Source organism: Gadus macrocephalus, chromosome 5 (assembly GCF_031168955.1).
Source record: "Gadus macrocephalus chromosome 5, ASM3116895v1".
In the NCBI taxonomy this organism is placed as follows: Eukaryota; Metazoa; Chordata; class Actinopteri; order Gadiformes; family Gadidae; genus Gadus; species Gadus macrocephalus.
The window spans coordinates 4,597,047-4,624,222 of NC_082386.1; the positions used below are offsets into that span (position 1 = coordinate 4,597,047).

General features: G+C 50.1%; 1 protein-coding gene across 1 annotated transcript in view; it reads right to left on the reverse strand.

Moving 5' to 3' along the window:
• The window catches only part of syne1b (spectrin repeat containing, nuclear envelope 1b), a 102,751-nt gene that overhangs the window by 6,587 nt on the left and 68,988 nt on the right, over positions 1–27,176 (reverse strand). Inside the window, exons 79-113 of the mRNA XM_060052179.1 lie at positions 26,474–26,674; positions 25,753–25,926; positions 25,522–25,653; positions 24,348–24,544; positions 23,853–23,985; positions 23,337–23,519; positions 22,988–23,137; positions 22,275–22,451; positions 21,879–22,034; positions 21,316–21,471; positions 20,807–20,977; positions 19,755–19,888; positions 19,141–19,345; positions 18,439–18,621; positions 17,975–18,121; positions 17,567–17,721; positions 17,101–17,248; positions 16,773–16,867; positions 16,391–16,625; positions 15,490–15,684; positions 13,713–13,838; positions 12,084–12,239; positions 9,328–9,486; positions 8,102–8,268; positions 7,135–7,297; positions 6,536–6,723; positions 5,671–5,821; positions 4,896–5,078; positions 4,376–4,513; positions 3,878–4,069; positions 3,335–3,671; positions 2,323–2,391; positions 1,524–1,660; positions 514–640; positions 1–15 (exon numbers count right to left, since the gene is read on the reverse strand). The exon at positions 1–15 is cut by the window's left edge and continues 197 nt beyond it. Of these exons, the coding sequence (XP_059908162.1) occupies positions 1–15; positions 514–640; positions 1,524–1,660; positions 2,323–2,391; positions 3,335–3,671; positions 3,878–4,069; positions 4,376–4,513; positions 4,896–5,078; positions 5,671–5,821; positions 6,536–6,723; positions 7,135–7,297; positions 8,102–8,268; positions 9,328–9,486; positions 12,084–12,239; positions 13,713–13,838; positions 15,490–15,684; positions 16,391–16,625; positions 16,773–16,867; positions 17,101–17,248; positions 17,567–17,721; positions 17,975–18,121; positions 18,439–18,621; positions 19,141–19,345; positions 19,755–19,888; positions 20,807–20,977; positions 21,316–21,471; positions 21,879–22,034; positions 22,275–22,451; positions 22,988–23,137; positions 23,337–23,519; positions 23,853–23,985; positions 24,348–24,544; positions 25,522–25,653; positions 25,753–25,926; positions 26,474–26,674 (5,635 nt within the window). The remainder of the gene's footprint in view (positions 16–513; positions 641–1,523; positions 1,661–2,322; positions 2,392–3,334; positions 3,672–3,877; positions 4,070–4,375; positions 4,514–4,895; positions 5,079–5,670; positions 5,822–6,535; positions 6,724–7,134; positions 7,298–8,101; positions 8,269–9,327; positions 9,487–12,083; positions 12,240–13,712; positions 13,839–15,489; positions 15,685–16,390; positions 16,626–16,772; positions 16,868–17,100; positions 17,249–17,566; positions 17,722–17,974; positions 18,122–18,438; positions 18,622–19,140; positions 19,346–19,754; positions 19,889–20,806; positions 20,978–21,315; positions 21,472–21,878; positions 22,035–22,274; positions 22,452–22,987; positions 23,138–23,336; positions 23,520–23,852; positions 23,986–24,347; positions 24,545–25,521; positions 25,654–25,752; positions 25,927–26,473; positions 26,675–27,176) is intronic.

Here is a 27,176-nt window from a genome sequence, read left to right on the forward strand (position 1 = left end):
AGCGCTCGATCACCCCTGGGGGGAAGAGGGGTTCAGGGTGAGAGCTCATCTCAACAGGGGTTGTGTTGTTCAGATATTCATGCCTCTCCCTTATGTGCCAAAGTATGGTCAATGTTTAGCAGAACATCCTGTACGGATATTGTTTTGGGGGTTGTGACGGATATCTTCCACTTGTAGAACTTGGGCAAGCATCTCCAAGTTGACACAATCACATCACGTCACGTCACACCCCGATCGTTTTTGGTTTTGCGCTGTTAGCTGATATAACTGGAAATATGTCGTGTTAGGGAAGAGGGATGCTCCTGTAAAAGACCCTTTCTCTGAACAATTTGGTCATTCATGCTCACAACTCAGATATTTGGGGCCACACTCAACATAGACGGAACAAACCCCATTGTCTGGATCTCGATTGGCGATCCATCACACAATTGAATAGAAGCAATTGACGATCAGTTTGACTCAATGTGAGGAATTCACATTCAAGTGATGAGGGGGAGGAGGAGCTGTGTGTACCTGAGCTCTGGGACTCAGAGCTGCTGGGGTCGGCCAGGCCGGAGGCCCCGTCCTCCTCCTCCTTCAGCTCAGAGCCCATCCTCTTCACCTGGTCGATGCTCCCCCGACACTCACCCAGGAGACGCATCTGGACACAGGGAGGGGGGGGGGGGGGGGGGGGGGGGGGAGAGAGAGGCAAGGAGAGAAGCGAGGGAGGGGGAGAGAGAGAGAGACACGTCAAGGTGATGGAGGGACGGAGGTAGAGGCAGGGAGAGATTGAGTGAGGGAAGGGGAGAGACAGAGAAGAGAGTGCCAGCAAGAAGGGGAAGAGAGAGACAGAGAGAGGCATTGAGAGAGAGACTTTAGAGTGCAATCATAAGTACAGCAATTCCCTGATCTTGATAAATGTTCCCAGTTTAACCCGGTGGTTCCCAGAGGTTTTTTTTTCACTCTGAAAATCCTTGCGACCAGAATATTGTTGAGCACATCCTCGTCGAGGGGGGGAAAACATTGTTTTACCCCTTCAACATCTGGCCATCATATCATCATCATATCCCACTGGTGTAATAAGTAGTAGTTTGCTCATGGCTATGAATCATTAGTAGGTACAAATCACTGTTGATCTACAAGGACCCTTGACATGTACATATTAAAAATATAAATAATGTATCTTCAAATGTCTGCATCTGATAAATCAGCTCCAATCTCCCATCCCGACATCACACATGAATATCAGGTTGGACCCAAATTGGGTAAGATCCTAAGGTTTGCATGTCATTTTTTCCGTTGAATTTCATTGAAAAAGTCTGTTATTATGGGATGTCGTCGGGGCTCCTCATTCATCCCAAGTAGGATTTCCCCATGTTTAACAAGTCATTCTCCATTAAATCTCATTGAAAGAGTCTGTTATTAAGGGATGTCGTCATGGTGAATCACAAATCCCATGTAGGATGTCCCATATTGGACACGTCATTCCTCCTCAACTGAACTGAAAGAGGGTGTCATTATGGGATGTGGTGGTGGTTACTCACGTATCCCATGTAGGAGCCGTCCAGCTCGAGGCTGGTGGGGGTGCGGCTGCGGCTGCTGTCCAGCTGATGGAGCAGCGAGCTGCGGCCTCCGTCGCTCGCCCCCCCTGCTGCGTGAGAATACGACGAGCCCCCGTCACCTAGCAACACACGGCAACGCAAGTTAAGCACCCCAGAACACATCCCCATGATTAAAAGAATCACGCATGGAGCGCACTGGGGAGTCCGGTGGGGGGGGGGGGGGGGGGGGGGGGAGTCAGACACTCAGACCAGAGGGGAGGTGGAGGGGGGAGTCTAACACTCAGACCAGGGGGGAGGTTGAGGGGGAGGTGGAGGGGGAGGTGCGCTCACTCCTCAAAATAAACAAAGACAAAAGATCGGAAGTAAAACAACATGCTTTGTTTTCGGAAACACCAACATTTAAAACTAGAAGGTTGTTAGGTTGTACACACTGAATAGTACAAGTAAACTGAACCGAAGAAGTAAAGCAGGTTAGAGAGAGAAGTGGTTAGGGTGAATCCCATTTCAGCGTTGTCCAGGCGTGCTGGTGAGGTTTGGTCTATAGACCTTGTGAATATGGAATTGACCCTATCCAGTGTTAGAAAACTGCTGCCCATGGTAAACAGTGCCTAGTTAGATCGGAGTGTGATTCAACAAAGAAAGACACAAATCAAATACCCAGGCCAGTGAAAAAATCTCAAATCTAAATTCGGCGGCACTCAAGGGTAAAGGGGGTTGCCGTTGTTTCTGGCGCCCCCCTCAACCCCTGATGGCATGCTGGTGGTACTGCAGTCTCTCCTACCCGTGGTGGATCTCAGTGTGTTTTCAGTTAGTTTAACATAGGCTTCTGGGCTGTCAGGGATGACTACATCTGGAAGAAACATTGTACAGTACAGATATTTAGCACTAGGATCCACAGCCATTCAACGGAAATCGGGGGTTCAGTACAAATTTGATGTACTTTACTTGAGGATTTATATACTTTCTGCTCCCTGTCTTCTCCACTACATCTCAAAGGCAAATATGGAACCTTTACTCCATTTTATTTGTCGGACAGCTTTCGTTACAATTTTATTTGCAGATTAAGATTAATTTATAGATTATTTATAACCAGGTGGAAATTCATGACCTACCCAGAAGTACAAAAATGTGTATATAAATAAAATATATGTTAATATATTATTAATTGAGATGCTAATACGTTTATGCTTTCAACTCAGTATTTCTAAAGGCTGGTATTAAGACTTTAACATTTTCAGATCAGAGTCCTTCTACCACCACTCTCTTCTTACTGGACTCAAGTGACCTCTGTCAGCTGAGGATACCAGTGTGAGTTTCTGTTCTAGGCATCCATGCACGCGTATGTGTCCCCATTGTGTGCATTATGTCAGACGTTTGGTGTATGCATCTTGTTGTGTGCCTTATATTACGTGTTTAGTGTATGTGTGTGTTATGTGTGTGTCCTTATTGTGTGCAGTGTGTTACATGTTAAGTGTATGGGTGTTATGTATTTTTATTTTTTTTGACCTTCTGGTCCGTACTCACTGGCTCTGTGTAAACATGTTTATTCTGTCCATTATTCAAGGCCTATGTGTCCATACCTACAACATCCATATCCACGTCTGTACACGCGTGCCCGTGTGTGTGTGTGTGTGTGTGTGTGTGTGTGTGTGTGTGTGTGTCTGTGTCTGTGTGTGTGTGTGTTTCTGTGTGTGTGTGTCTGTGTGTGTGTGTGTGTCTGTGTGTGTCTGTGTGTGTGTGTGTGTGTGTGTGTGTGTGTGTGTGTGTGTGTATGGGGTGCCCCTGGTACTGACCCGACAGCGCGGAGGCGGGCCGCTGCAGGAAGTCTCCGCCCTCCTCGCCCTGCTGCTCCCCCAGGGCGCGGCCGGCGCCCTCCAGCACGCGGCTCAGGTCGTAGTCGTGGTCCCACTCCAGGGGGATGGAGTCCACGCTGGCGGGCGTGTCCCGGCCCGAGCGCTCCGCCCGCGGGGGCGCGGCCAGCGAGGCCGAGCGGCTGGAGGAGGGCAGGGGGGAGTGGGAGCCCTCCGGCTCCCCCCAGGGCATGCTGGAGGAGGCGTCGCCCCCGCAGTCCCCCTCGTCCAGGTCCAGCTCCCGGTCCGAGTACGACACCTCCGTGTCCTCGTCTGTCAGCTGGGGGGGGGGGGAACAAACAGAGGGTGACCGTGGCAACAGCGTCAGTAGTCTCCGTTGGGTCGCGGTCGCTACACTGCGTTCTGTAAGGTCACCGGTGTACAAATGCCAAACCACACACACACACACACACACACACATGTATACACCTACACACACATGCACACACACATGCCCCCCCCCCCCCGGCGGGCCCTCTGCCTTACCGGCAGGCGGAGGAGCTTCTTGTGGTAGCGCTCCACCCGGCCGAACACCTCCTGGCAGTAGCGCCGCAGCTCCTCCTGCTCCTCCTCGATGACGGTGGCGTCCAGCGGCTCACTCTTCTCCATCAGCGCCTCCGCCTGCCGGAAGATCACCTCGATCTTAGGGGAGGTCAGGGACACCTCCTGCTGGAAGGCCTGGGGGGGGGGGGCGGGGGGGGAGAGGGGGAGGTTAGCTTGGGTGCTGCTCGGGGCTTGTCCCGTTCAGTGGTTCGCTGGTCCTTTACCTAGTTCATAATATGTCATGGAAGTTAACACAGGTAGAGTCAACTGGTAAGAGTCTTTACTAAAGGCTTTTCTCGCGGTGGTGTTTACACTACCAGGTATTCAGGGTTTACGTGTTACAAACGGTATGCCCTCGTTGTGTAACCTGACGGGACGACGACCTCGTCATTTTGTTGTACGTTGAAGTCTCCTAGCGTTCGGGGAAACCAAGGCCTTTACCCGGAGCTGTTTGATCTTGGCCTGGATGTCACACTCGGAGAAGTGCTCGATGTTGGTGAGCTGGAGGTCCATCTCGGTCAGCCACACCAGGATGCCGTCCCTGGCCGTCTCAAACTCCTCGCGCTGGCCGATGAAGTGCTGCGGGGGAACACATCGGGACCGGTACACTGGTCACGTACATGTCAGCTCACACACAGACAGTATCCCTCTGTTTCCTTACCCTCACCGTAGTGTTAGGGCTAGGGGTTAGGGTTATGTGTGTTATTCAGGGGGTTTCAACCATTCCCCCGGGTTCTGAGGACTGTGTTCTTTTGGGTGGGGATCGCGACAGTTTTGAGGTGTCGTTGTGGTGATAATTGGGATGTTTGTCAGGTAAAAACGAAGGTAAACATCCCATTGGAACAGCACTCCCGACGGTTGGGTTTTCCTTTGAATGCACGAGCCCAGCAAGCTAATTTCATTTTCAGTTTATTCCACTTTGTTCTTCTATTATTTTGGCGGCGGTGCTAGCGGGTGCTACCTTGAGCCTGCGCAGCACGGAGGTCACCCTCTTCTGCAGGTCGTCCCAGCGCTGGTTGGCGTCATGGGCCATCTCCCGCAGGCGGCCGGCCGCGTCCGTGCGGTTCTCCCGGGCCAGCCGCCGGTACTGCTTGTTCAGGAACTCCAGGTGGGTCAGGCTCTCGTGCACCTGCCTCTGGAAGCCCTGCGGGGGGCATGCGTGCGCACACACACACACACACACACACACACACACACACACACACACACACACACACACACACACACACACACACACACACACACACACACACACACACACACACACACACACGCATATCAACTTAGAAGCTGGCTACCATGACAGGTTAAAAAGGCATACACAGACTGGACCATCATTGACCCTGTTTATCTTAATGCTGATGCTGTTCACCAGTCAATCCTCGAACTGAATAAGACCTTAAATGTTGTCTCCTGTTGTTGTAATGTTATGATGAATGCATGTATTTTTATTAAAATTTGGGGTCCTGTCTTGACGTCTTGTCTCATCCGTGGTGTTTGTAAATAGAGCTGCTGGGATGCAAGACAAATTTCAGACTTGCTCACAGAATAAGGTATTATCGTATCGTCTGTTGTCTGTTTACGCTGCTCTCTTCAGGTCGTGTTTGTCATTAACAGGGTGAACGTCATCCGTTACTGTGCTTTGACCCAACCAGGTCTCTCTGTCTGTACGATATGATGTCTCGGTTAAAAAGGGGTGTGTCCTGTGTGTCCATCCCATAATGCTGGAGGCGCACCTCGAAGGTCTTGAGCTCCTCCTTGGCGACGGTGTACAGAACGCCCGAGGAGTTGGCGGAGGCGGCGGTCCTCTCGGACGTGGCCAGCCACTCCTCGAAACGGGAGAAGTCGTCCAGAAACTTCTGCCATAGGCGCCAGGTCTCCTCGATCCTAGAGGAGGAGGAGGAGGAGGAGGAGGAGGAGGAGGAGGTGGAGGAGGAGGTGGAGGAAGAGGTAGAGTAGGTGGTAGAGGGGGAGGAGGAAGAGATAGTGGCAGAGGAAGAGGAAGAGAAAGAGGAAGCGGTGGAAGAGAAGGAGGAGGAGGAGGAGGAGGAAGAGGTAGAGTAGGTGTTAGAGGGGGAGGAGGAGGAGGAAAACCAGGCTGTTTCTTTACGGTTTAAATACTGACTGTTCAACAGGTAGCTCTCATGCACTAGCTCTCATGCGCAGGTGCCTAATTGGCGACTATTGTTGTTATAACGTGAAACGCTGCGTGGATCGGATCATATTTATTTCTCCCCTCCGATATCCGATCCAGCGTAATTGGCCAATATCAGACCGATACCGATGCCTTGGATAGGATCGGGATATCCCTATAAATTATCTAAATGAAACCTCAGGAACAGGAAAAGACTTGACCCTATTATTGACCTGTGAGAAGGGGTCCATAGAGACTGGCCTCACAGCACTATAAGCCCCGCCCCCTTCCCCCCTGGTGACTACTTGAGCCGGCGGTCCATGGACAGGGCGCAGAAGAAAGGGGTCCAGAGACTATAAGCCCCGCCCCCTCCCCCCGGTGCCTACTTGAGCCGGCGGTCCATGGACAGGGCGCAGAAGAAAGGGGTCCAGAGACTATAAGCCCCGCCCCCTCCCCCCGGTGCCTACTTGAGCCGGCGGTCCATGGACAGGGCGCAGATGGCCCTCCAGCGGCGGTCCAGGCTGCGCGTGGCCTGCTGGATGGAGTCGCACTCGGTGTCAGTGGCGCAGGCGTCGCAGTCGTGGAGGAGGACCTCACACAGGTTGAGCACTGAGGCCACGCCCGTGCTGTGCTTCTCTATGTCCCTCTGCAGCTCCTGGGAGGGAGGGGGGAGAGGGAGGGGGGGAGGGAGGGGGGAGGGGGAGGGAGGGTAGGAGAGGAAGGAAGTGGGAGATTGAGAAAGGGGGGGGGATTTTTTGCCATTTTATGTCTATAAAATGTATTAAATTACAGCTCGTATATGATGAGGGATTTATTATATTAGCTTGCCTCATCGAACAAGCAGCATTGAAAACAAAATAACTCATTTTAGAATCCTCCATGAACCAAATATCAGAATTTGTGAAGCACTAAGGAACAACTGTTTTGGATTTCTATGTGGTTACTTAAACCATGAGTGGATGATCAGAATTAGCTTTGATGGACCTCCGGTCGATAGACAGTAGCTACCAATCTACGAATCGTTGCAACGCAGCCCTACTGTACAGCCCTGCAGGACTTTAGCTACCTGCTGGAGGTCCAGCTTCCTCTGGATCTCCTGGAAGTCGCAGGTGTCGTAGGCCATGGGTCTGGACAGCTCTGTCTCGATGTGGGCCAGCCAGGCGCGCAGGCTGCTCATGTTCTTGTCCAGCTGCTGGACGGCCACCAGGGTCTCCCTCAGCTTCTTCCCCCTGCACGCCACACCATTTACATTAACACTTAGGGCATTTAGCAGACGCTTCTATCCAAAGCCACTGACAATAAGTTCATTTGATAACATATCGCTGTTGGTACGGTGAGGAGGTTCATAGAACCAAGTGCCAAGCACTAACCATCGCTAGGTTAACCCATTCCCTGAATACAACAAAGATAGCTAGGGTAAGATGTAACACAATTCTAAGTACTATAACTAAGTGCGACACACAATAAGTGAGTACATTAATTGCCAGGACGTACAACATACAATAAGTAGGAGGGGTGGGAGGGGGTGGCTATGCAGAGTCTGGGTGAACTCTGAACTCCCACCAGGATCCGGGAGCCATTCCTTAACCAAAATTATGTATAGAGCTTTTCTGACCTGCGGCCACTCAAAGCACTTTGAAATGATCCACTACCACATTCACCCATTCATACATATTCACCCATTCATACACATTCATCCATGCAAGGCGACAGTCAGCTGGTCGGGAGCAGGTTGGGTGAGGTGTCTTGCTCAGAGGCAGACATAACATTAGGGATGGAACAGATGCCTTGCTTGATCCCAAGAAATGTGTCCAGGATCAGACACATACACACCCACACACACCCACACCCACACACACACACACACACACACACACACACACAAACACACACACACACACACACTCTATACTCTATAGTCTGTAATACATCTGAGTAGCTCCTCCATACTTCTAACATCAACCAATGCAGTGCATCCTGAATGCGGCCAAACCGGCAGAACCCTCGTGGTCGAGGGGCTAACTGGGGGTCACCTGGCTCCGATGAGGTCCAGCAGGTGCTGCCAGCGGTCGTCCACCTTGCCCAGCTTGCCCTCTATCTCACAGGCCTTGCTCTGGTGGCTGGCCCGGGCCAGCCGCTCGCCCAGCAGGTGTAGCTGCAGCTTGTTGTTCTCCACCAGGGTGATCTCCTCCTGGTAGTCCTGGCAACCACACAGACATCCAACCAATCAGGATCAGTGAAGTTAGACCACTTCCCGGTAAGGAGGTTGTTCAGGTGGTCATGGACAGAATCATTGTGTGCATTTGAAGCCTCTTGAACATGCAGGTGTCATGTGTTCAGTGTGTTCAGGAATATGCAAGACAATATCAAGTTAAGAGTAGATGACTACAAATACTACTAACACTACACGAGCCTGTCATTGTACACATTGATGTCATGTTCCCTGTATAGTCTTGCAGTAGCCCTTTGAGTCTCTCTTGCAAGAATGGAGGCTTCTATTCAGGTAAACCTATTGGATTAGTTAAATTAAATTAACTGAACTGTTTTTCAGTAAATCCATTCTCCAAGAGTTCCCCTGATCAAATTTTCTTCTATGTAATTAACCCCAAACGCTATTTAATGATAGAAAACATTTTTCTACATAATATGATAGAAAGCCTGGTCATAATGAAACTCTGGTCGTAATGGAGAGTCCATCCTGTGGGGTAGTCTAGTGGGCAGGAGGATTTGCCTCCCCGCCAACAGATTGTGGGTCCAAAACCTCTATAGCATCTATTAAAAAACAAAGATGCACCTCTAAAAAAAAACGAAACAATTGACTGTGGGCCTACCAGAATTCTCCCGGTATGCAAGGTGTGCACAGACTACTACCGACATGTTGCACTGAAGATGGAGGGAAACGATAAATAAATAAACATTCCCCCCCGAGCTGTCTGCGTTCTCAGTCCCACACTCCCCTCTCAACAGGAACCCAGATTGCACTCAGTGATGTAAAGCATGCCCAGAGCGCTCGCCCTGGCCCCACTCACAGCCCCCGTCTGGTGGGGGCTCAACCACTAAACACCATTAGGGCTTCCCTTCCACCCAGCCATATTCCAGCAGATCTATTTTTACCTGGCAGTACTTTTGCGGGAAAGTGAAATCCAACACACTAAGCCGTCCACAGAGTTGGAATTCAAGTGTGGACGTCAGACCTGTGTTCTGATCCGCACGCCCAATCACAACAGAGGCATTGAGTCGACGCGTGGGAGCGAGGTACCTTGCGCAGCTTGTCGATCATCTCCTCAATGCTGACGTCTCCGTTGTGGGACACCTTGCTCTCCATGGCGGTCAGCCACTCACACAGCTCCTTGTACTTCTCCCCAAACACCCACCACTCGTTCAGCTTCTCGCTCACCTGCTGCCGGCGCAGGGACAGCTGGGGTCGCACACACACACACACATACACACATACAAAACACACACACACAAACAACCACACACGTCAACATGCAAACCCACACAGACACACACAGAAGGGAAAGTTAGATTGAGCTTGCAGGTGAAACACGTAGTAAACATAAACATGAGTAAAAAGATAAATGGAATAATGTCAAAATGTCATCCAATTTAACATTAATTCTTGTTTAATAGGATCCAAATCTAGTCTTATTAAACGCAACATACCTGATGAAGGTCTACAGTACATTAAAAAAGGGGAGTGAGGTGAATCACTGAAACATAACGTGGCCACAGACAGCCTGTTTCCGTTGTGTGCTGCCTGCTGCTGCACACAGGATGTGGCAGTCTCACTATCTAGCTCATTTTTGTGCTTTGAGGTTTCTTGTTGTTTCCGTGTTACACTCTTATTAAAACACTTCTGCCATCAACAACAGATTCAGAAGTACTGTGTACTTCTCAATACTATAAACTACACACTACATGGAAAAGTTGAAAAAAGTTGGTTGCAGCCTCAATACTAAACGCCACTAAATCCTACACACTGCATCTTCAAACATATCATTTGGTGGATAACAGTTGTTAAACATAAACAAGATTAACATTGTGCAAGAGATAAAAATAGATAATCACTCGATTTACAACCGAAAATGTGAAACTGCTGAAAATGCCCCTTGATTTTAAGTTTCTTTTTTTTTTTTCTCTCTCTTCTCTCTCTTCCATCAATGTTGCTTTTTTACAAGGGCGTGTGGGTGAGAGCAGCGCCACCCTCTGGCAATAATGCTACCTGCAGGAACTTTAAATGTTCGTTTTAAACTGTGCTGCTTAAATGGATCTCATTAAACCTGCACTGATTATTTGTATAATTTTAGTTTATTTTACAAGTTGCAATTCTACCACATGACTGTTTTCCAAACATGTCCCCTAAATCGAAGCAGTCATGTTACAAGAGACGATATGTGGTCTACGGTTCTCCCCAAGGCTTAGCCAGTGTCTTGATAGATACTTAATGGACTTTCACACTATGTGTTCTATCATAGTGAACAGTTGAAGGCACAAGCGCAGAGAATCGGACACAGAATTTTAAACTAAGTGCATTAAACCATATAACCCAGTGTATGGTATTAACACACTAGTCATTCTTTGGTGACAGAGTTTAGACGGAAAAGTGGCCAAGAGGACCAGAGGTCCCAACAGTTGTTTACACAGCATAGCACTGGGATTTAAGGAAAAACTGTTGTTGGACGGCGCTTGCCCTGGGATAATTCAATCTAGAGCAAGCTATTCAGGGTCAACCCTAAAGGCTGATGGTGATTATGATCTAATGCTGGTCACGGCAATTGCCCTTTCTGATTGGCTCAAAATGGTGTCTGGGGATGTAATTTGCAACTATAGCAAGTGATAATATCATCTCTGTGCTGATCCTGTGGGTTTATGTTAGATGGGTTACAAATTGGATTGAGACAACATTCTTGCCTACGTAATGTGATACCTTTCTGAAGTTTAGCATTTGTTGTAAGGTTTTGTACACTATTGTAATGTGTTTCTCATTTGTGCACAGCATATGTTATGCAGACTTGTTATTATAGTCTATGTACTACTGTGTACTGCTGCGTTGTACTATATCATACTGGGATGTACTATGTTGTACTGTACTGTACCGTATTGCACTGGTTATACTGTGTAAGGGGTTTTGGAGTGTGTGTGGATGATGGAGGGTTCAAGCAGCCTCCCATGGCCAGAGTGATTAGACCGTGGGGCCGGGTGGGAATGCTTAAACCAGCCATCCCCCAAACACAAGCCACAGTTTCCTACTGTATTATTCTCTGTGGTACAGGGCCCTACTGTATTATACTCTATGGTACAGGCTTCTACTCAATTCTACTGCTTGATTCTACTCTATGGTACAGGGTTGCATTGTATTCTAAAGTACAGGGCTGCATTCTATTCTACTCTATGGTACAGGCTTCTACTCTATTCTACTGCTTGATTCTACTCTATGGTACAGGGTTGTATTGTATTCTAAAGTACAGGGCTGCACTCTATTCTACTCTATGGTACAGGGTTGTACTGTATTCTACAGTACAGAGTTATACTGTATTCTAGACTATGGTACAGGGTTGTACTGTAGTCTAGTCTACAGTACAGGGTTATACTGTATTCTACAGTACAGGGTTGTAAAGTATTAGTCTACAGTACAGGGTTATACTGTACTCTAGTCTACATTTCAGGGTTATACTGCACTCTAGTCTACAGTACCGGGTTGTACTGTATTCTAGTCTACAGTACAGGGTTATACTGTATTCTACAGTACAGGGTTATACTGTACTCTAGTCTACAGTACCGGGTTATACTGCACTCTAGTCTACAGTACCGTGTTGTACTGTATTCTAGTCTACAGTACAGGGTTATACTGTATTCTACAGTACAGGGTTATACGGTATTCTAGTCTACAGTACAGGGTTATACTGTACTCTAGTCTTCAGTACCGGGTTGCACTGTATTCTAGTTTACAGTACAGGGTTATTCTGTATTGTATTCTTGTCTACTAGAATCGGGTTGCACTATGTGGTTTACCTGGTGGCAGATCTCCTCCCACTGCCTCTGGAGCAGCTCGATGCGTTCCTGGAGGACGGAGAGGTCCTCGGGGCCGATGTAGCAGGACAGAGACTCCCGGAGCAGGCTCAGATGGGCCAGGTCGTCGGTCCAGCCCGCAAACCGGCTCTCCAGCTCCTGTGACACAGGGTTAGAGCAAAGCTGATCTGTGAAGGACTTTTAAAAGCAGGCTTTGGAGGCTGACCATTGCTAGTGTTGTCTTGTGGACGGGTAGATTGGTTAAGATGACAGACCCAGCATACATTTGAATAAACTGTATGGGGCTAGGGCTTTTGATATTTGGTTAAGAGGCTGAAGGGACAAAAACAACTGCAAGAAAGCTTTGTATTCGAGTTACATATCAACATCATAGCATATAGTGTGCCGAGAAGAAAAGGGAGATGATTTACAATACTTTACTTTTGCAAGGGACTAACAAGTTACTTAAATACATCATACATACATGAATGAAATCGAAGCGTTAAAATTGCTGCCTACAGATCCAAGCAAGACTTTTCCCTAACTCTGAGATTAGCAAGAAAGGCAGGCAGCACTATCTCTGTAAAGGCCATGACATCAGGTTAGACCCTGACACTCAAAGCCTGCCAAAGAGGGTCAAATTAGGTTAAAAGCGGCATGAGTCTGATGTTTTAAAGTCACCAGGCCACTAACTTAGTTTTGCTTGAGACGCCTTGTGAATTCCTTATCCTGCCGTTTGATGATTCAGCATGACAAATGACTCAGAGCAAAGTTAACTCACCATGTAAAGAGGCCAACTGTAATGCTAAATGGCCACAGAGAAGCAGTTAACCTTCAGTATCACAACAACCTAAAAATATCTCATGAGGGACCACACGATTCTATCAATGACCTCGAAAATAACCATGGTTACAGTGAGGATTTGTTTGCAGTTCGGGAGATTATATGTAAGATTGTACTACACACATATATACACACACTCTACACGATCAGAGGGTGTGGCGACATGCATAGCAGACAACACCAATACGAATACACACCTTGTCAGCCCCATGGGGAGATAAAAGTGACTGAAATAAAAAGTATTGATGTTCACTCACAATGTTAGTGAGTGCATTGTTGGGAGAGTTTTAAGTGATCTTTAGATTAGCTTTAAAGCCACCAAACAAACCACCATTTTTAAAATATTCTCTGGAATAGTGTTCCATTGTGAAACAGTTTTAACAGGGAAGGCTGCCTGCCCAAATGCTGAATAGCGGGTACAGTGCAGTTATGTATGGAAGCTATTCTAGTGGACTTTACAGAGCCACGGTAACAGACAAACTTGCGCAAACAGGTGGGAGCAAAGCCTTTAAGACACACACTACATAGATTTCAAAATAATAGTCATTTTCAAAAGTTAATAGATTGTGTTTGTGTACTATGTCACAATGGGGATACCTTAGTGGCTTTTTTGTTAAATATTATCGAGTACTAAGAAGTTGGACATGATTGGGGGGATTGTACTAGGAGGTTGGACATGATTGGTGGGATTGTACTAGGAGGTTGGACATGATTGGTTGGATTGTACTAGGGGGTTGGACATAATTGGTGGGCAGACCAGGGAGTGGGAGACGATTGGTTTGAATTTACCTTGCAGCGCATCTGCTCCCCCTGCAGGTCCTCATGAAGGTCGGGCAGCGGTTGGGACAGCTGCCGCTTGAAGGCTCTCAGCTTCTCCAGAGACCCTCCGATACCGCGCTCACAACGCTCCCAGTCCTGTATGACAGAAACACACACACCGCCGTCTCAGTACAGTACCGACACAAACTGGGAGCTAACTCACTTCCTACAGTCTAACTGATGGGTTAAAGAACTAAAGAGTAAAACTTAACCACAGGGACAGCCCCACCTCTGGTGACACATGGTACTGAAAAAAGTGTTCATTTGTTCAAATGCGATGCAACTGGATTTCGAGCTAATGACCGATGGCATTGCATTAACCCATTCTAGCTACTGTCCCATTTTGAGTCAACTATTTGGTCAATATTAAATGTATTCTGTAATATTAATTATGTATTAATATCGGCCCGCTGCTCTCAGTCTTGGCATTTGGTTCAAACTGATGGAGTGGGATTTGCCGTTACTTTGGCTCTCATTATCTTCTATTAGCCTGAAAGGGAAAAGCCCCCAAAAAATTTTATGATGCAGTCCAGGTGCTATGAAGTGCTCCATGAGGCCATGATGGGCTTGTCCTCCATCAGTAGCGGTGCTGGTGGGTTGGTGTCTTTGCAACATGGCCTGTTGGGATCTGCTGCCCTCTTTAGAACAGAATTTGATCCAATCACAGTATTTTAAAAGATTTTTTACAGCATCAACACGAGTAATGGAATCCCTAAATGTCTGATTGATACTTTAAAGCTTTTCTTTACACTGTGGCCACCCGGCTCCGGCACAGCGCCCCTGGATGCGGGATGCGGAGTACCTGAGCAGCTCTCGGTGCTCGTGTGTGAGAGACGGGCTCTCGTGGTTCTCGTGTGAGAAAGACCAGAGCACGGCTCTCTAGACAAGAGTGTCCAGAGAGCCGTGCTCGTTGGTCGGAGATCAAGGAACACTAATAGGGACGGGTTTCCACACAGAGGGCCACTTTCCCTAGGTCATTGGTTCTCAAAGTGCGGCCCGCGGGCCAATGGCGGCCCGCGGAATCATTCCTGGCGGCCTGCAATGACATAATTATGTAACTTATAAAAAAAAACTTTTTTTTATTATTAAATCAATATTAATTTAAATAAATATAAAGAGAAAATTCGACTCTCTCTAGCTTTCAATTAAATCCTTTTACATTTGTTAGTTTTAATCCGACTGCACATTATTTTGAAAGGGTGAACCTCAGTTTCATGATTTAGACCTCACTTGACCTCACTCCCAGAGGTCCACGGTGCAATGTTTTTTTTTACCACTGGGATGTTGACGGCGTTTCCCACCAACTTTTTTTTTCCTTTGGCGGCCCTCAGTCAAATTTTGGGTTCCTAAATTGGCCCTCAGTTGTCAAAACTTTGAGAACCCCTGCCCTAGGTCATCGCCGGGAGCCGCTTGAAGAAACGAGCGTCCGGGATCAACCTCCAGGAACCATTACCTGGATCCAAGGCTCTCCCGGTTCCCGAGTAGGGGAGACTCTCGTGGTTCACGTGTGGAGGGACCAGTCCTCAAGGTCGAGAGACACAGGAATACCCGGAGGGACGTGATTCCTCCCAGAGGGACACATCCGGAGAGTCCTCCAAGGCTCAGGGAGCCAAGAATCGTTTTGTTCGGTTCGTCTTTATGTTGAATAAAGGCGCCTTTACAGCTTTAAGGGGCCGAATCTTGTACTGATTTGGGGGAGGCCCCCCCCCCCCCCCCCGGCTCACCGCCAGCCCACTGTAAGCCGTACCTTCAGCAGGGTGGAGAGCTCCCTCTTGTGGGCGTCCAGGGAGGCGTTGGCATGCCTCCAGCCGTCCTGGATGAGGCTGAGCTCCTCCTGCAGCGCCCCCTCCGCCCGGCTGTCTGCCGACAGCAGTAGCTGGCGGCCCGCCTCCACTGTCAGGATGTAGCTGCCCTGCTGCCGCTGCAGCACCTTCTCCTTCAGCTGGGGGGGGCGGAGGGTGAACGCAGGGACATAGAGGTACACACATAGAGAAACACACACAGATACATAGAGGTCCACACATAGAGAAACACACACAGATACATAGAGGTCCACACATAGAGGTACACACATAGAGGTACACACAGGGACATAGAGGTCCACACATAGAGGTACACACAGGAACATAGAGATACACACATAGAGGTACACACATAGAGGTCCACACATAGAGATACACACAGGTACAAAGAGATACACACACAGAGATACACAAAGGAACATAGAGGTACACACAGGGACATAGAGGTCCACACATAGAGGTACACACATTGTGATACACACATAGAGATACACACAGATAGATAGAGATACACACAGATAGAGATACATACGGATAGATAGAGACACACACACAGATAGAGACACACACAGATAGATAGAGATACACACAGATAGAGACACACACAGATAGATAGAGATACACACAGATAGAGACACACACAGATAGATAGAGATACACACAGATAGATAGAGATACACACAGATAGATAGAGACACACACAGATAGATAGAGATACACACAGATAGAGATACACACACAGATAGATAGAGATACACACAGATAGATAGAGACACACACAGATAGAGATACACACATAGAGACACACACAGATAGAGATACAGACACAGAGACACACACACGTACCTGGGTGGCGTCCAGCAGGGCGCGGGCCTGCTGCAGCTGCACCGTGGTCCCGGGGCACAGCGGGTCGGCGGGGGGCGCCATCTCCAGCAGCCACCGGCGCAGCTTCTCGGCCATGTCGCGGTAGCGCTGCCACTGGCGGATCAGGCCGTCGATGATGCCCCGCCTCTGCTGGGCGCGCCGCACCACGCCCTGCCACTGGTTGCTGAGCAGCGCCAGCTTCAGGTTGAACTCGTCCCTGCGGGCCGGACGGCGCGGCGGGTTAAATTATGGCATCGACACGTCTACATTTCTATTGAGGCCGTTTAGCAGACACTTGAATCACCAAACACTTGAGACGAGGAGCTGTACAGGCGTGACGGTAGCGTGTTGGTGTCTCCGTTACCTGTCGTCCACCTGGCCCTGTTCCAGCATCCTCTGGCCGTCGCTGATGATGGAATGGAGGATCTGCTGCCTGCTGAACATCTCTGCCTGGAACAACTGGACACCGGCGACATGCGTTATATACAGGGGCACAATCAGAGTAACCCTCACCGCAACATGGTACTATTCATTCATTTAGCCAAGCCTTCTACCCTAAGCCACTTGAAAGGACTTTAAGATACATGTATGAACGTTTGAATGAAATTAATTGAAATTAAATGAAAATGTAAGCCAATCAGAAAGAGCTGTGAAAGCAGCGCAGGGATCTGGAGGTAGGGAGCAACAAACACCTCGTGGGCCTTCTGCTGCTCCACCAGGCTGGGGTAGTTCCCAGAGATCTCCACGGCCAGGCTCTCCTCCGTCTGCACCAGGAACTCCATCCACGTCTCACACTTCTCCAGGAAGGTCTGCTGCTGCAGCAGGAAGGACTGCAGTTTGCTGCAGGGAGGACGGAGAAAGATAAAAATATACTGGTTTTTTTCCCAACGAATGTTGAAATTATTATCATTTTATAGTTGCTCTATATATTTATAGATATTTTTATACTTTCAGTCTGCTTGAACTCAGGGGTAGGATAACATAGCAGCCAAAGGGGATTGACCCCATGTCAAAAGCTACTGGTGTGTCTGTGCGTGCGCGTGTGTGTGTGTGTGTGTGTGTGTGTGTGTGTGTGTGTGTGTGTGTGTGTGTGTGTGTGTGTGTGTGTGTGTGTGTGTGTGTGTGTGTGTGTGTGTGTGTGTGTGCGTGTGTGCGTACCTGAATCTCTCGGTGGTCTGTGAGGACGAGGAGGCCCAGCTACGGTTGAGGTTCTGCATGCGTTTGATCTCGGTGTCGTTGAGGGGCAGCCGGTAGCCCAGCTCGTTGACGCGCTCCAGCTCGGGAGCCATGCTGCTGAATTTCAGCATCATTCTCTGTGGGGAGTCGCCGCGGTTACCGCCAAACACTGCGCCAGTATAAACTATTCTAGTATGTACGGACTGGGAGGTGGAGGGCCACAGATTGCATAAGGCTCAACAAGACAAAGAGATACGGATGGACAGAGAGACACAGAGACAGAGAGACAGGAGGAACAGGCTGAAAGACAGGACAGACAGACAGGACACACAAGACGGACAAACCACACACAGACAGACGGACACGCAGCGAGAGACCAAGCAGACGTACCTTGAGCTGCTCCATGCGGTCCTGTATTAAGCACAGGTCCGAGGAGCCGTTGGGGTCCTGGGCCCGCAGGACGTCCTCGGGTTCAGAGATCCAGCGGGCCAGAGCGTCCAGCTGGCTGTTGAATTTCTCGTAGTCCTGCACGCCAGTCTGCAACCAACAACCACGATGACATCAATATACGCTTATGACATGACTGCTCTTCATAGTGTGGCTAAATATGGGTTTTAAAGTTACAAATTGAAATGTTTTTGTCTACATTTTTTCCTATCATGGACCATCTCCACTAATTAACTTGGTACAATGTTAGGTATCCAGTTCAAATAAATGCACATTTTTATTAAATATTGGATCAACTTGTCAACAATATTATTTTGTAAATTTGCTTTAACTCTTCCAGAATAAATCATTGAACCCTGGTTTAATCCCAGATCCTAACGGTGGTCAACAGCCCGGCTCCTCCTGACCTGCAGGGCGGTGAGCTGTCTGCTGAGGGCCTGCTCCACGGCCGCCAGGCGCTGGCAGAGGGACAGGTGGTCCGTCTGGACGGCGGCCGCGGCCGAGGTGTCCACCTGCTGCTTCAGCTGCACCCCCAGCTCCTGCAGCACCTGCAGACAGGCCTGCACCGGGGCCTGCGACCGCAGCAGCTCCTGCCACGCCGCCGAGAGAGAACCACAGGATTATGGGAAATGGAGTTCGTTACGTTTTTTTGCTCTGGTTTACATGAAGCGGACATGGTTCACAATGACCCGGATAGAAAGAAAGACAGACTCACACACACAGACATCACAGTGTTACCAAGGCACAAATGCACACACACAAATTACACCACAAGACATTCATTAATAAGTGAGACACACATAAGAAATAAGATATTTATATTATTTTTTGCGGAAAATTGTTCTGCACCATACAGTAATAAACAAACAGGCACACACACACACACACACACACACACACACACACACACACACACACACACACACACACACACACACACACACACACACACACACACACACACACACACCTTAAGCATCACAATGAATTTCGCAAAGAAATAAAAGTCAGACACAAACCACGCCACAATTTGAACAAACACGCAGACTTTTTTGAAACATTCCTTGTGATGCTTGACGCATGGATGACGCTGCCGGCGAGGGACTCACGCTGCACTCGTGGATCCAGTCGGACACCTCGTGGTCGGCCATGTCCTTGCTGCAGGCGGCCTTCAGCAGCTGCTCGGCGCGCTCCTCCTGCCGCAGCACGCTGGCGGCGCTCTGCTCCTGCAGCTCCTTGTGCCGCTGCCACAGCTGCAGCAGGGCCTTGCTGCTCCGCTGGCGCTCCGAGATCTCCTCCAGCAGGCCGGTCCACCTGGAGGGTCCGCACACAGGAGCCCCGCAGCGTGAGGCCTGGTGCTGGTGTTCACACAGCGCTCACAGGATACCTGATGTCTGCTGTGTAGCGTTGTGCTTCCAGGTTTATCGCTCATAAAGAGATGCTTACAGGTAGACCCTAGATATTGGGATGGAGCCCAGAACCTTTTGGTGGGAGTCAACCACCTTAACCACGAGTCATCCTTCCCCTTTGACAGATTGTAACTGTTTGCAACATAACAGTCTCTAAAGCTACAATTCTCACTTTCAAAACATTGTTTTGTGTTTCCATAAGAAAATATCTCCACATAAAGAAATTCCACTTCATTGTTGCTCAGGCCATTGCGCCATGCTAGGCTACGAGGGATAGCTCCCTATGGTGAAGGTAGGGGCTGATGTTAGCTGACCTGCCGTTGACGTCCTTCAGGGCGAGGTTCAGGGACTCGGACACCGACGGGTGGCACTCCCTCAGCAGCTGGTGGGTCGCTGCGCCGAACCGCCGCACACTGCTCTCCTGCTTCTCCAGCTCTCCCTGTAGATTCTACCCACACACACGCACGCACAAACACACACACACACAGACACGCGCACACACACACACACACACACACACACACACGCGCGCGCACGCAAGCCCACACACCTTGAGTCAGCAGGTGTTTTTAAAAATAGACTTTAAACATAGTTTTGCTTACGGCATTTAGGGCTTTGTTTTATGCATTTGTCTGTGTATGCACCTGTTTTTATTGTGTCACTGCATTTGAGTGTGTAGGCATTTGTAGCTTCCAAAAATATCCTGGTTTGGGTTTGACGGCCCTTTATAAATAAACTTGAACTTCAACACACAGTTTATAATATCATAGACCTCATTACATTGATATATGCTAACACACACACACACAGCTCACAACACATAACTAACAGCAGCTAGTTTACCAACTTCCCAACTTATAACGGTACAGCCCCAAGCGTGATTCCACGAGGCAACACACCCTCCTACAAAACACCGCAGCAGGTGGACGTTGACAACGCCACGGAGAGCGGTGCATGATGGGAAGCAGGAGATAAAAACGGATGTCCTTTGTCCAACCAAACATTTGTAATCATTGAATCAAACTTCTTCAGAGCGTGGTCCCATCCCTCTTTATACACCAGCCGGCCCGGGATCCTTTGTGCATGAGCGTCTACGGCCCCTCCTCTCCCCCCGACCCTGACCCACCTGGAGGCTCTGGGCCTGGAGCCGTCTACGGCCCCTCCTCTCCCCCCGACCCTGACCCACCTGGAGGCTCTGGGCCTGGAGCCGTCTACGGCCCCTCCTCTCCCCCCGACCCTGACCCACCTGGAGGCTCTGGGCCTGGAGCCGTCTACGGCCCCTCCTCTCCCCCCGACCCTGACCCACCTGGAGGCTCTGGGCCTGGAGCCGTCTACGGCCCCTCCTCTCCCCCCGACCCTGACCCACCTGGAGGCTCTGGGCCTGGAGCTCCACGGCCTCCAGCGAGCCGGTCAGCAGGCGGAAGCGGGACACGGAGTAGCGTCCCTCCATCAGGTGGCCGTTGATCTCCTCCGACGCCCGCTTGTACGAGCTCCACTGGTCCAGCACCGAGCGCAGGCTGATCTTCAGCTGACCGATCTGACCGCGTGGAGGTAGGACAGATACCAGGAATGGGCAAAGGGATACCATATGACGTGACATACACATAGATCTTGAACTCTCCGATCAGACCGCAAACTCATTTGAATTTAACTGAATTTCCGCTGGCAGATCAGACTGCCAAACATGTTGGATCTAAAATGGATATCAGACACAATATACATAGAGGTTAACTGAAGATACAGACGTTCCCATGGAACATTACAGATTACATAAAAAAGAAAAAAAGAGAGAGACACAGAGCGAGAGAGTGAGAGAGAAAGAGCGAGGGAGGGAGAGTGCGTGAGAGCGTGAAGGAGAGAGAGAGTGAGACTTACCAAGTGGTCCAGGTTGGCCCAGGTGTGATTGACACCCTGGAGGGTCTCCATGACGATAGCGCAGGCTTCATCTGTCTTGTTCTGGACGAGGGCACAGCCCTGTTCCTCCACCCGCTCCAGGTCCCTCTCCTTCTCCTTCAGCAGCTCCTCCATCTCCTGAAGGGGAGACAGCACACCATCACAGGTGTGAGGACTCCACCATCCTCTCACCACAAGCAGACAACAGCGTGGTTGAAGAATACGACAGGAGATTAAAGAGGGTGTTATCGGGGTGTTAACTAAACCCTCATCTACAGCACCATCTGGGGGGAAGCATGGTGATGTTGGCCGTTTCTGATTGGTTGAAATGAGTGCCTCCTCGTCAAGCTACCTGACCGGACTCCATTTCAGCCAATACCAAACAGAGCAATTGTAACCGATGTCAACACGTTTCACCACAGACGCTGTTGGTTCCTATGGCAGAACTGCTTCCTGTTTGGACCTCCAGCTACGACGTGTGGCCGTGGTGTCCGTGGTACAGGAAGGGGGTGTGGCTACAAGAAGGGGGTGTGGCTAGGCCTTGCCTGGCAGTCTTTCAGGGCGTTCTGCACCGAGGTCAGGTCCTCCATGCGGTGCTTTCTCTTGAGTCTCTCCTCCTGGGAGAGCATCCAGGACTTGAGAGCCTGGACACTGCTCTCGTACTCCTGCCACATCTCCAGCAGGCTCTCCAGGAACTGGATCTGAAAGCACAGCACCGACAACCACAAGGTTTTTAAAAAACAAAATGTCATACGTATGAAATGCACATCGCCACCACGCCTCTGTCTGCACCCCACTGTCTGGCATCAGAGATTATGATTATTAGAAATTTGAATTCTAGCTGCTGCAATTTGTATGTTTTTCTTTCAAATCGCGCTCTCTCAATTCCACCACCAAAGGATATCAAGAAATAAAAAAAAACACGGCGACAGCCCTCTCACCCTCTCAGTGATGCGTCCCTGCAGGATCTGCCAGCGTCGGTTCATGGCGCCAAGGCGCTCGGCGAAGTCGGTCTTGTCGCTGCGCTTGCTCTCGGCGTCCTGCCCTCCGCTCTGCAGCATGGACTGGTTGACGAAGTCCACCGTCAGCTGCTTGCAGCTCACGTCCACCCGGAAGCCCTGCAGCATGGGAGAGGCACCCCGCTGGTCAGGACTAGGGGAGGGAGCCCATCGTCAACCCCCCCCCTGGTCAAAACATTACCCAGATGATGCAGACCTAGGGGAGGTAGCCCATCGTCAACCCCTCTTACCTGAACTTAACTGTGAAGACGTGGAACTAGGTGGTCGATCGTCAACCCCCCCCTGATCAAACGTTACTTTACAGAGGTGGAACAAGGGGAGGTAGTTGACCGCCAAACACCCCCTTATTCGAAGCGTTACTCTGAAGAAGTGGCTCATCGTCAAGCCATCCATCTACTTTGAAGCCTCGAAATGAGGAGAAGTAGCAGATTATCTAACCCCTGATCAAACATCTACCCAGAAGCCCTGGAGCAAGGGCAACTCGCCGTTCAACCTGATCAACACATCTACTCTGAAAGAACTCGCAGACCACCATACAAAGCTCCAAACTAGAACCTCTGCAGTAACTAAATGCTCAGGTCACGGTGGGGTCAGGGTGGATCCTGGCTTCCCCAGACCCAGAGCGGCCCTCCTACCTTGTACTTCTGCAGGTAGTCCTGGACGACCGTGAAGCCCACGGCGCTCTTGAAGTTCTCCTCATCCTCCTCGATGACGCTCTCCATCAGCGACATCCAGTTGACCAGCTCGGAGATGGCGTGCCGGGACGCCAGCTTCTCCATCTGGATCTGAGCACGGACGACAACCGTGGTGACTGAGCAGGAAACCACCGCACCCGGCTGGATCAGGCGTCCAGCGTGGTGGCGAGAGACAAACAACACAACACACCCGTTCTAGGAGCAGATCATCCTGCTAATCTAATTAGAAGCCTGCCGCTGTCCGGGCTGCGTGGCCGCGTGCGTGTGGTAGGGGGGGGGGGGGGGGTACCTGGTGCAGCTTCTCCTGCACCACGGGGATGCGCGTGAGCAGCTCCGCCCATTGCGCGTCGACGCGCGCCAGGTCCGACCGCAGCGCCGCGGTGTCCACCTTCTTCAGCCGCAGCAGCTGGTTGCCCTCGACGACCACCGAGCTCTTCAGAGAGGCCCTGCCCTCCACCTCCTTGGAGAACTCCTGCGGCGGGATGGGTGGACGGGTAGGAGGGATAAGGAGACAGGTCGGAAGGGTAAGAGGGCGGGACGCAAAGCAGGGGGGACGCTTGGGCCATGTGGTAGACTTTCAACAGGGTTGTTTACTGAGCTCATTTGGGTAACTGAACACATTGTTTACCAACTTGTTTCAAAAGACAACCATTAGCATTAGCAGATGGATAATCAGGTGAACCAACACACACGTCACTCACTCATACCCCCTTTCTGTCACGTCTGACATGAGATGACGTGATACGTATGATAAAGGACCTATGACAAAACCTGACGTGACATGACAGGACGGAGGGGAACTCACCAGGAAGGCGGCCAGGTGGTCCCTGACGCTCTCCAGCTCTTGGGGTACCAGCACCGCCTGGGTGTTCCAGAAGTCGAGCCGCTCCAGGGCCGACTGCAGCCAGCCAACCAGCTCCGTCCACTCCCTCTGGTACCTGGGAGACATGGACCATTACCCTCCAGCCCTCAACAGCAAGTTAAAGATCCCACATCATGCTTTTTGGGGGTTGATAATTGCATTTGGGGATAATACTAGAATAGGGTTACATGCCTGCATGTTAGAAATACCCTTTATTATTCTCACACTGTTCATTTCTGCAAAACCAATTTCAGCGTCTTTTGAAAAACGTTCTGCTTTGTCATGACGTATCGTTATAGGATTGTCTATATATAAAAGATATAGCAATTATTGCAGAATCGCTGAATGGCGATTGCGGGCCATGTATGGCGTATGGGACCGTATGGAGAGGTACCCCCACCCCCACCCCTCCTCTGGACCCCTGGCGGCGCCCCTCACCTGGTCCAGTGCTTGAGCACGGCGTCCAGCCGCTGCAGCTCCCTGGAGACCCGGGTGGTGTGGCCCAGCCAGTGCTCCCCCAGCAGGGCCAGCTGGTTCTCCAGCACCGGGCAGCTCACCTGCAGCAGCAGCCGCTTGCCCTCGTCCAGCACCTGGTACAGCTTGTGCTGCTGCTCCGTCAGCCGGCCCTTCAGGCCCTGGAGGGGCGGGGGGGGGGATGTGTGTTTCAAATGGATGTAATGTTGTTCTAGTACATGTAGGCGTAGCCATCGAGGCCTCACCTGATGGGCTTGTCCTGTGTCACGGGGCAAGCCCATAAGACAAGGGGCCAAGGGACAAGCCAATAAGACAAGGGACAAGCCCATAAGACAAGGGACCAGGGCCAAGGGACAAGCCCATAAGACAAGGGACCAAGGAAAAGGGACAAGCCATATAATTATGGAACTAGAGTGATTATAACATAACTGTCGTTTTTAACATCATGGATTCTTGAAAGAATATTCATTAAAACATGAAGAGGAACTAATAACCGTTGTTGAGTGAATGACACACAACAAAACCCATGGAGACCTATGGGGACCAGAAGAACCCCGTGAGCTCATGTTTGATTTGCTCTTCAGATAAGGTCTGGCTCCCAGACCTTTTGATTCGTCCACCAATGCCAGGCTGGTTCTACATCAGCGGCAGCCATCTTTGTTGTTGTTTAGAATGCCTCTATGGCAGTCCTCTACACCGTCATTGTATTTATCACGCCTCATATTAGAGACAGTTGTAATGTCTATCTCGTACCAGGGAGAAATATCTTTGTCTAGGAGGAGAGCAATTCCTTATCTGCAGAGCACATTAAACATGAGCCTGTGAGACTCGTCTGATTCCTGTGATTGAATCAACTAATCACATGACACAAGTCACATCTAAGATCATGAATAATTATTATATTTTTTTGATTAATTTTTTTGATTTATTTTTGAAGGTTTCATCCATTTTATTGTACAGCAAGATGGGAAGGTAAGGGAGAGAGAGGGGACGACAGGCCAATGACCAAGGGCAGGAATCGAACCCGGGTCGTTGTGGTAAAGAGTGGGCCTTAATGGTACGCGCTCTGCCAGGAGAACCACCGGGCGGCCCCGGTCATTAAGCTGTGGATCAAATTCAGCAGAACAAACAACGGTACCTGATATAAGGAGATCCTTTCGTTGAGTCTCTCTTCCGTCTCCTCCACCAGACCGACGGTGGGGATGCTACCTTCCACGGCCTCCAGGTGGCGGTATAAACACTGGTAGTCCTGCACCAGGCGGCACCACGTCTGACCCGGGAAACAGAGGGTTTGGATAATAAGTAGATAGAACACCACACACATCCACCCTCCTCCGTCCAGGGACGGAGCCCGCCCGGCAGCCCTCACCTCGCGGACGCCCTCCAGCTCCACCCCCCGGCTGTGGGCCTCCCGGAGCACGGCCTGGGCCTGGCCCAGCGTGGCCTCCAGCGCCTGGCTCTCCTTGGGCAGCACCAGCCCGCTGATCTTCCTGAAGTACGTCTCCGTCAGGATCATGTGGGACTCCAGGCCCTGGAAGAACTCCTGCAGAAGACCGCTCACTGCTTAGTCATTTAGCAAAGGGGCTTTTTAGTTCCAAGGATCAGCATATTCATAAAAAAAATTGCGGACCGGTATACAATTTTTATGCCTTCATTTTAAGGTGCATCGTTTTTAAACAAAGGATGCAACTGTTTTTCAAGATTGTTTGCGTGTCATATTCACAACAATTAAAGAAACAGCAATTTATGAGTCTAAGGCCCCCTTCAACAATGTAATGATATGAAATAATACAATTTATAAGAGAAACACAAGAAAAGTCACCTGAGGCTTAAATAAACACAAAAGCAATGCAAATATTAAAATCCTTTTTAGATTTTTCTGGAAATATTTCAAGGCCCAGTTCTAAGGGGTCCAAGGACCGGCTCCGGTCCGGGGGAAGGGGGGTTGGGTATCGCTGACTTAGCAGACACTCGCATCCAAAGCAACTGACACTGACTTTGGAGATCATTTTGAGGAATGAGCAGGGAGGGGTTATTTCGAAAACCACTTCTTCAGGATGCTTGTTTCAAAGGGAGAACGTTTCTCCCACCTTATGCTTGTCCAGTAGATTCTGGACCTCGTCCACAGAGCTAGCCACGATCCTCTGGTCGGCGGCCATCTTGTCCTGGGCTGTGTCCACCAGGTCGGTGAGGTCCTGGAGGGCCCGCTCGTACTGCTCATTCAGGGCCATGTTCTGGTTCAGCCCGCTGCGCCGCGAGCCCACCGTCATCACCAGCTCCTCGTACGAGTCCTGGAGCAGACACAGGGGGGTGAGACACGGTACAGGGACACAGAGGGTGAGACACGGTACAGGAACACAGAGGGGTGAGACACGGTACAGGAACACAGAGGGGTGAGACGCGGTACAGGAACACAGAGGGGTGAGACACGGTACAGGAACACAGAGGGGTGAGACACGGTACAGGAACACAGAGGGGTGAGACACGGTACAGGGACACAGAGGGGTGAGACACGGTACAGGAACACAGAGGGGTGAGACACGGTACAGGAACACAGAGGGGTGAGACACGGTACAGCAACACAGAGGGGTGAGACACGGTACAGGAACACAGAGGGTGAGACACGGTACAGGAACACAGAGGGGTGAGACACGGTACAGGAACACAGAGGGTGAGACACGGTACAGGAACACAGAGGGGTGAGACACGGTACAGGAACACAGAGGGTGAGACACGGTACAGGAACACAGAGGGGTGAGACACGGTACAGGAACACAGAGGGTGAGACACGGT